This window comes from Halyomorpha halys, unplaced genomic scaffold (assembly GCF_000696795.3).
Source record: "Halyomorpha halys isolate HHAL.00 unplaced genomic scaffold, Hhal_1.1 Scaffold654.1, whole genome shotgun sequence".
In the NCBI taxonomy this organism is placed as follows: Eukaryota; Metazoa; Arthropoda; class Insecta; order Hemiptera; family Pentatomidae; genus Halyomorpha; species Halyomorpha halys.
The window spans coordinates 145,649-155,755 of NW_027108478.1; the positions used below are offsets into that span (position 1 = coordinate 145,649).

Here is a 10,107-nt window from a genome sequence, read left to right on the forward strand (position 1 = left end):
ACACTCAAAGCTAGCAATAGATACTACTATATACCTTACCAGGTAAGCAAGTATATAATAAAATAAAATACAATTGAAGAGAATATTTATTCTATTTAATATATTATCAATCATATCTAATATATTATTTCACATTAATCAACATTTTACAGCAATAGTATTTAATAAAGAAACATACTTTACATTTCCCATTGTTGGAACACACAGTTCCAGGATATCCTTCACAAGGTGTACATTCAGGTCCAAAATGATTTTCAGGGCAACAATGTCTTATTTTCTCAATACACAGCCACTTAAATAAATCATCATTCTGTGCATTGAACCACCATTCCTCAATTAATTGCTCCCACTCTTCAGCATGTTTATAACACTAGGAATAAAAAATCTTAAAAGTATAATAAAATAATGAAAAAAAAAAATAGTTTATTTCACCTACAGCGCAATAGGTGTTCTAAGGGACTCATTGAAATATTTTTTGTCTTACATTTTGAGGTTGTTAACTATATCATCATTTTTTATTATTATTATTTTTTTTTTTTGAGATTGTATAATCCATTTCCACAATCATAAATAAATAAGTACAGTAATAAATGCAATATACTGAAGGTATGATACAATATAAAAAGTAGATAAATAAATGTTTCTGTGTCTGATAAACCCACCTGTTGTGTTGTGGATTAAAAAAAAAAAAACATATTAGAGAACAAGTAAATTACAAAAAGAAATATTAATATTTGCATCTATCAGAAAGAATAATTAAAAATGAAAAAAAAAAAAATTAACTCTTACGAGGGCTGTCCAGAAAGTAATAGATGTTTTGGCCTATTGTGGCGATGGGTGGGGGTAGAGCCTCCATCTTGGTGTCTGAATGTTCCTACATTTAGTACACATCCAGCTGTTGTAGCGTGAGGACTCTGTGTTCCTCACTTTGCTCTCTGTGAGTCGTCAAAATGTGCCCTGCATAGAAAATTCTGCTACTTGTGAAGTGCGGTCTGTGATTCGATTTTTGTTGGCTCGAAACAACTAGCCAATTGAAATTTATCATCAGCTTTGTGATGTTAACAAGCAGGGGATAATGAGTGAAAGCCGAGTGAGGCAATGGTGCATTGATTTTAAAAATGGCCATACCAGAGTTCACAATGAGGACTGCAATGGTAGGCCTAGCCTTGTGACTGATGACCTGGGAATGCAAATCAATGACAAAATTTGTGAAAAATGTTGTTTCACGATTACAGAACTGTTGGAACATTTTCCCCAAATTTCACAGAGTTTAGGTACATCAAATTGTGGTGGAGAAGCTTGGTTAGCACAAATTTTGTGCTCGGTGGGTTCCAAAAATCCTTATGGAATACCATAAGAAACAGAGACTGGCTGCAGCACTGATCTTTCTCCAAGAATACAGCACAAATGGTAATGCAGTTCTGGATCATTTCGTAACAAGGGACAAGACTTGAGTGAAGCATGTCAACTATAAAACGAAACAGCAATCGATGGAATGGGCGGACACACATTCTCCCAAAAAACCACAAAGTGTTTGCAAACAAGAAAGGTCATGGCTACCGTGTTTTGGGACTCCAAGGGAGTGCTTCTTGATTTTCTGGAACGTGGAGCAACAATCAACTCAGAAAGGTATTGTGAAACACTAAGAAAGTTATGGCATGCCATACAAAATAAGCGTTGGGGAAAATTTAGCACCAAGGTGTTGTTTTTTTCATGACAACCCAGATCCAATCACACCCGAGCACTATTGGGTGGTTTTGGATGGGAGGTGTTTGACCATCCACCCATACAGCCTGGATTTGGTGCTGAGCGATTACCTCTTCCCAGTGATGAAAAAATGGCTCGGGAAAACAACGCTTTGATGCTGATGCCGAACTCCATGCCGGTGGTGTAAACCAGTGGTTGAAATCACAGACGGCAGATTTCTATAGAGAAGGAATTAAAAAACCTGTGTCACGGTATGATAAATGTCTCAATTTGAATGGCGATTATGTAGAAAAATAGCTTAAGAGTGTACCTTTCAAATGTATATAATAAACTTTGAGTTTTTCAATTTGTGAATTGTTTATTTCAAAACGTCTGTTACTTTTTGGACAGCCCTAGTATTAGAACCTTGATAGTTCAAAATCAGAATCTTCGCACTGAAAACATCTCCCTAATACTTTATCTACTGCAACCCTATCACATAATTTGTCACAATCTTTATAAAACAAGGTTGATCTATTATAATAGGAGGCAACATTATGATTAACTTAATAATTGCAAATTTTACTTGTCAAATTCAATCTTGAATAATCAGACGGATCCCTAATGGATCCGTGTATAAATAAGTGCATATAAAGAATTAGTTATATATCTGAAATTTTTATAATAAATAGGTTTTATATAACTAATAGCATTCTTTCAACATGAAGGAAGATTCCTTTTTAATTAATTGGTTGTGAAAGTTTGACTTAAACTAGAATCTATGATATTTTAAATTTTACAAACCAACTAACCTGTTGTTGGCCTCTTTGAATTTCAGAACATAAAGTTTCTTGCACTTCAATTAATCTTACTTCACTTTTAGCATAGTCACCTAACTTTTCTTCTTCCCATGCAGTATCACCTCCACCAAAATGCTTTTTATTTGTGTTGCTCATACCCTATCACAATGAGGTACGGAATTGATTATTTATTCAATTATCTTAAAAAAATTAAACAATTAACATTCAAAAATTAAAAATATAATGAAATCCTAAATTTATTTTAAGTATTAATTATACACTTCGAATAAGAAATTAAGTGAAAAAGTACACAATTTATTCTTTTTAGAAGAAAGAGGCAACCAACACTTTGGTACTAGAGCAGAGAAGACAGTTTGTAGTTAGTGTTAGGACTAAATCACTAAACGTGATCAATTTACAACAATCAAATTTATCTGAATTAAACAAAATTGAAAAAAAAAAAAAAAAAAAGCTTTCACATATCACTCTAATTTGAGATGAAATTAATCTTTGCTTGTTTCAAAATGTTTATTTTTCACATGGCAATACTTCTCCATTACTGTACTTCTAGTAATAGGTTCAATAAAAATAACTATTACTATGTTTTTGTGTTCCCATGGTTTTTATGACAACAGTAAAAAAGTTGAGACTATTGTAACAACCATGGACAAACAAAAATATTTATTTTCTCCTTTGGTTAACTATCAAATTCTTAACTCAACCAAAATTTAAGATAGCTAAATTGCCATGCATTAAGACTTTCTTGTTTGTTCTTAAGAGAGTTCCTTCCTACCATTTAGATCTGTTCAAGAATTCCATTTCGAACTGATCTATTCGTTCTTCAGATACCTTCATAAGGCTCCATGTATCGCATGCAGATGTAGTAATTGCCCGAATGGTAGTTGTTTCAGTAAACCAAAATAGTTGGATGAGCCCCCTATAAGGTAGGCACTGCTATTGCCACTTTCGGCCAGTGGTGGAACTCTGAATTTTTTTTTTTTTTATATCCCCCTCTCTTGCCATTTCTGGCATACGGGGTGCGGGAGCAGTGGGGTAGTGCGCACTGGGATTGCGCATGCCACTGCTCCCAATGATCTTCATCTGTTCCGTAGGCCCTTCTGGAGCGCATCTGTCTGGGTGCCTCCTGCTTACTAGGCTTATAGGCTAGTTACTAGGCTGGTCCAGCCCTCCTGGTCTCAGTCTGGATCAGCTTCCTCTTCTTGTGGCGGCTCGCCGATGTTGGGCAGTCAAGTCCCTGAAGAATGGATAATTCTCTTCTTCCATCAACCAGGGAAGGTCCGACTCGGCGAGGGCGAAAATCCCGGTCTTTCTCAACAGCCTGGCTCGGTGTCCTTGCACGGCGGAGCAATCCTCAATTACGTGATCTGCTGTTTCAGGAACTCCGCATGTGGGGCACCGGGTGTCGATGTTCTTTCCAAAGCTCTGCAGCTTTCCCCGAAACCCTCCGTATCCTGTTAGGATCTGTGAGACCCAAAATCTGGGATGACCCATTTAGCCTTCAGTCTGGAAGGGACGGTAGGGAAGAATTTTTTTAAAGTAACGCCCTTCTGGCTTGCTACCCATCGTCCATTCCACTTCTGTATTGAGTCCTCCCGCAGTATTTTCTTCCACAAGTTTGGAGTCTCGCCGATCCTCTCTCGGAGCTCATCCGGTAGCGCTTCTAGTCCCTGCCTCTTTATTTCATATTTAAGGACATCCTCCCTGAGGATGAGGTCCAGGGGCATTGCTGCGGCCAGCACCTGCACCGCCTCATGTGACACTATTCTGTATGTCTTCGTGACCCTCAGCAGAGGCAATCTCTGTATGGTGGCCAGTCTTCTCTTCTGTGTCTGCGTGAGGTTTCGGCTCCAGGCGGGGGATGCGTACTTCAGAATACCCAAGATCACACCTTTATATATGGTCATCGTTGCAGGGTACCTTAGGCCCCAAAATGCACCCCCTATCCTACTTAATCCATTGAGTGACAGTGTCACCCTGTACTTTAGATACACTAGGTGAGAAGTGGCATCGAATCTTCTTCTTATCTTCACACCAAGATATGTCACCTCCTCACCCGGCCTAACCCTCTCTCCTTGGATATCCAGGGTGATAGGATGAGCCCTGTCCGTGGAGCCTCTTATGAGTATGGCCTGAGTCTTGACTGCTGCCATACTCAACTTCCTCCTCATGCACCACTCTCCTATGAGACTGGCACACCTCTCCGCTTCTGTCTTTAGTCTGGATCTACTGTTCTTGGCCACGATGACTGCCAGGTCGTCGACGTAGGCCGTGGCAAGGAACCCCTCGTCCTCCAGTTCCCCCAGCAACTCATAAAATACCAGCTTCCACAGAGCTGGTCCTAGGACCAAACCCTGGGGACATCCTCTTTAGATTTTTCTCTCGACCTCGTAGTAGTTACCCCTGATCCTGACACTCCTGTTATTGAGATAACTACCTACGAGGGACTATAGATTACTGCAAGGTGTCGAGCTCTTGCAACCACTGGAGTACACGGGGCCACCAAACGCTGTCAAAGGCGGAAGAGATGTCAAACATGATCAATAAGACATATTTCTCCGCCCTCTCCTCCATGTCCCTACGCACTCTCAGCAGCGCATCCGTAGTTCCCCTGCCACAGGTCGAGCCAAACTGCCGTGGATGGAACTGTGAAACATCACCTCTAGCGCTCTCTTTGGGGTAAAGAAGACATGAGAGGCCTGACCGAGCCATCTTTTCAAGGAGCAAGCAGTCATTCTTCCCCCCCTCTGCCTCCCGACAATCAAGGAAAGGGGAAATGCAGAAGAGAAGAAAAAAGAAGCATGAGTAAGTCAACTTCCTTCCATATATGATTCACACCATCAATATCCATCATAATTATCAATATGCATATCTACAGTTTTCTTAAACCTCTAATCAAAATAAATTACCTCTCTTTAACCATAAATGTTTTGTTTCAGCTACTACTAAACCCTTTGTTACTTATCCAATAGATCTTTCTTCCTGTTAATTATGTTTTATTTTTCATTATGATTAATTTATATCTACGGTCCACTTACAATACCCAACTAGCCAGTCAAAAGTGAAGTAATGCCTGGCTTTAAGTTGAAAGCACACTTTATACAGTAGTCTTGTAAAGCAGTAATTTGGTAGCATGACCCGACAATCTACTTTTCAGAAGGCTTGCAAGAGAAAAGTAAGTTCTATTTGCAGCCATTATTCCAGCTCCTATCAACTCATCTCTATTATGGGTATCATTCATTTTGGACACGACTTTTCATTATCCTGCCCTGGTTGTTCCTTGGGCTCCAATAGCTGGTTAAAATGATGTTCGTAATAATCATTAACTAATCATGGTAAAGTATTGCCAGATTGTTGACCACAGTAATATTTGCATATGGAATATTGCAATAGCTCTGTTGAAGTATTGATTATTGTAGCCCATTGGGTAACTTCATTCTAGTTTCTGGAGGTAGGGAGGTGACTGGTATAATTATAATTACACCCAAATAAAAAATGTTTAAATAAAATAAAAAATCACATGAATTACCTAACCATACCTTTATAAAAGAGTTGACTAGAGCTTTGCATGCCTGACAGGGTGGTAAAATTTCTTTCTTTAAGTCTAATTTCTTACTGACATCACTTTCAGCACCTTCAGAACTTTTCAGAACTATAAGCAATGTGAAGAGGCTTAATGTGATCATAATGAAGTGAAGTCTGTAAAAAAAATAATATAAAATAAGAACAAAAAATATCATTAATGGTTTGCAGAAAAACTTCAGTTGATAGGGATCATCAAATAAATTAATGGTATATCACATTAAACCATTTATTTCCTGTATTTTCCAATCCACATAAATCATGGTTTGGCTGAAACACAAAAACCAATCACATCTTACACCTTCATATAAAAAATAATCTACTTTCAATAAGAAGTAATTCTGAAACTATTAATTCGTTAATTTGACAAAATGAGAGTTAAATTTTGTATTACAAATTACATAAGGTAAATTTAGATGACTACATCAAATAATTCATAGAATGGGTCCAAATAATAAGTTTGCCATAAATGGTAATTGTAAAACCCGAACAATATATGGCACTTAATTTTTTTTTCTTTCTTCTTCAAACATTAAGTATCAGCAATCCAATGAGACTAATGCTTTTTTGAAGACTAATTAATTTTGATAATTAGAGTAAAACTTTTTTTTATATTGAGCATATCTGAAGTTTCTGAGTGGTATGGTAACTTGATGACTACTCGTTTAGTCCTTCACTAGCATTATCAGTAATTGCAGGTCCTACAAAGTGCAACTGCCTTTTTTTGCATTTCTAGTTGTATTCTTTTTGCCTGCATCATGCTCAACTCAGTTGGCATTAATAAGACCTCTTGTTAATGAACATATGAAAAATAAGCTTAGTTTCCTCAATAAAAAATCAGATAAATTTTAACAAATTCAATAAGTTAACATCAAATACAATTTTTTTGTGATTAATTTTTTCAGAATTGAATAAAAATTCATGCCATAGTACACATTTTGGCCAGACTTTAAATTTTATAATCTTTGAATCGAGGTGAGAAATATATTTATCTTTGATTTAGGTCTTCTTATATTTCACGAGGATTGCACAACTGTTTATACACTGCTTAGAAAAATGGAACATGCATAAGTTAATCACAGCTGAATCCTATAACCTCAAATCAAGTTTTCACATTGTCTTCAACCAACTTATTTTGTGTATTTAAGAAGTTGAAGAATGAGACATATTCATTTAAGTATGTAGAAAAGGCAAGGTAAGTTCAAAATGGTGAGTACAATATAATGTTTGAAATTTATCATACAAGACAAAAAACCTAAAATACTAATACTCTGAAATTTTTAAATAGAAACAGAAAGACAAAATAAAAATAATTTTGGAGAAAATTATCTTAAAAAGTCATCAGCCAGTAAAAATAAACAATAAAGCAAGAAAAGATGTCTTTCAGTATATTTTATTTATTTTCAATATATATTTAGGATAAGTGCACTAGTTATTGACATATCAGACATTATTTTGAAATATTAAGAGTTAGGAGCCAAAACTATTTCAAAATTGGCACCATATGTAAAATGAGGGTTTAGTTTACAACTGGCTCCAATTTTGAAATGGTTGTTGGCACCAAACTCGTAATATTTAAAACCAAAAGTTGATCTGTCAATAACTGGTGCACTCACCATATATCAACAAATTTCCTCAGGTTAAATTTACAAGAAACAAATTAAATAAATATCAATAACCAATATCAACAAATTTTAGAAGTAAGCCAAAAAAAATAAATAAATAAAAACATTCATTAAATATTAACAATATAAATACTTTAGTGAGTATATCTTTGAAAAAAAAAATTATTAGCATAAAGTTCAAATTTCTACAATAGAGAAATTGTTTTGTACAAAGGAAGAAATTAAGAATTTTTGGAAAGTAAATTCATTGAAGTATTTACACCAGTGATTCCCTAAATGTGTGCCATGAAATATTCAATTAAACGATTCAGGAATTTTCTTGGAATTTCTAATTCTCGAATTTTTGCGCCAATGATCATGTATGCTGACAAAATTCCTAGAATTTAGCAACTTTCTAGTATTTCATTGTTTTCTTTCCAATCCGCATCTTTACTAGTGCATTCCCTACCCATGCTTTAGTCACAAAGTAGTATGAAAATAGTAAGTATCTGTTTTTAATTTTTCGCTGTTAAATGGGCAGTCGCTTTTAAAAAGGAAATTTTTCATGAAATTTAAAAATTTAGAAAAAAATCTGATGTATTAAGGGCGTCACAGAAAAAATGTGGTTATTTAGGGAGCCGCAAATTGAAAAAGATTGGGAACCTCTGATTTAGACAATTAAATTGGAACTAAATTTTATTTTTAGTTCAAAATTTGTAAATTCCATAAGAAAAACAGTATGGTTAAACTTCTATATGCCAAAGCTAAGGGAAACAAGATGGATTTCCTTAAGAAATTGGAGACAATCAATGAAAAAGTAATGTATTATGATTACACTGATTTTGAGAAATGAACTCTTATTGAAGCTGTAGCAACCAACAGAGTTATCACCTAGGGGGCAAATAATAGTTTTGATATTTATTCCTCAATTGTTAAGAATGGAAAGAGGGCCATCAGTGTAATACAAAAACTAAACATTAGTTTACATGAAAATGCTGGTTTGTTTTTAGTTATGTATAAGCATTGGTATATCTATTCAAAGTAATACTATTAATTATTTAATATGTATTTTTTATTTTATTATATATATTTTTTTCTTGCTCCTATAATTTGTTGATATTGATCATTGATGTTTATTTACAAATGACCACTGAAACAGGTTATCAAAATAAATGAAATATACAGAAAAAGAATATTTTTTATTCTTATAAAAAATTATATAATCCAGTAAGAATAAGTATTATATAAAATATATAATGGAATGTGGTATATAGGAGGAATGAGATGGCCATAAAAATTTAGGAGGCAATAAAAAACTGAGGGTAAGAAAATCTACTGCGTAATGGTGTTTTAGATTTAGCATTAGTCCATATCTCTATGCTTAATTAATACTTTACTTGGATAATACAAGATTTGTCAAAGTTACAATTTTTTATCAGTTACACCAATCAGTAAATATCCAAGCAAAGAAAAAGAGCGGAGTTTTGCTGACTCTAGGCTAGTGTCATGGACATAATAGTCCAATGGACTAAATTCTAGGGAATAATAGTAGTAATGCAGATCAATTATCAGTAGGTTAGAATTGAAAGTTACAATGTCAGGGAGTTTTTGAATTTCTAGGTAGTTTGTACAGATAATCATAGGAAATATAAAAATGGCATTTAATATATTTCTCAGAACTTATAACTAGAAAGAATTGCATATTTTCAATTCTGAACATGTTTGCTGTCTTGCATAACTCAATAAGATATTGATGTATGGTTAGTTTATTAGTGAAGAAAAAATCTTAATATATATATGTGTATGTGTGTGTTCGTGCGTGCATGTGTGTGTGTTTTTTTTTACAAGGGTTGGTGGAAATCTTCAAAAGTTCACCCGTACCTATCCGTGTGTGGGATTTTTACCCACTAAAACCACCGCCCTACACCAGTTCATTCCTCTCCACGGGACCGCCGCTAGGCATTACTTCATGGAGGGAAATAGCTGAATACCACCTCACACTATTCGCATGGTTTTCACGTTTCCATGCTAGTTACGTCTTCTAGCCCTTCGTGAACTCGAATGCCTTACCCATAGTATCCAATAAGCAAATTACGGTACAATAAGGATGATAGGTTGATGGGTCTTCCAGTCTTCCCATACTCTTTGGAATAAGTACGAGGTGCTGTCTCTGCCAAGGTTTCGGAATTGAGCCTTCACAAATGCACGAATTGAAGAGATCGATAAAAAGATCTGGGCGTTTCCTGAGAGCCACCTTCAGAGCAACATTAGGAATTCCGTCCAATCCTGGTGCCTTGCCATGTTTTGGTCCGAGGCGATGTCCTCTAACTCTTCCTGCGTGATTTTTGGAAAGTCCGTTATATATATATTGTAATAATTTTAAAAATAAAATAAAAAAGAATTTTTATTCTTTTTAT

General features: G+C 35.2%; 1 protein-coding gene across 3 annotated transcripts in view; it reads right to left on the reverse strand.

Annotated features, from left to right (window-relative positions):
• Creld (Cysteine rich with EGF like domains) overlaps positions 1–10,107 on the reverse strand; it is a 43,382-nt gene that overhangs the window by 18,624 nt on the left and 14,651 nt on the right. For all 3 annotated transcript variants that reach the window (XM_014427527.3, XM_014427531.3, XM_014427529.3), the window contains 3 exons: positions 6,044–6,203; positions 2,499–2,645; positions 179–370 (listed from right to left, as the gene is read on the reverse strand). In XM_014427527.3, coding sequence (XP_014283013.1) covers positions 179–370; positions 2,499–2,645; positions 6,044–6,190 — 486 coding nt within the window. In that variant the 5' untranslated portion in view covers positions 6,191–6,203. The remainder of the gene's footprint in view (positions 1–178; positions 371–2,498; positions 2,646–6,043; positions 6,204–10,107) is intronic.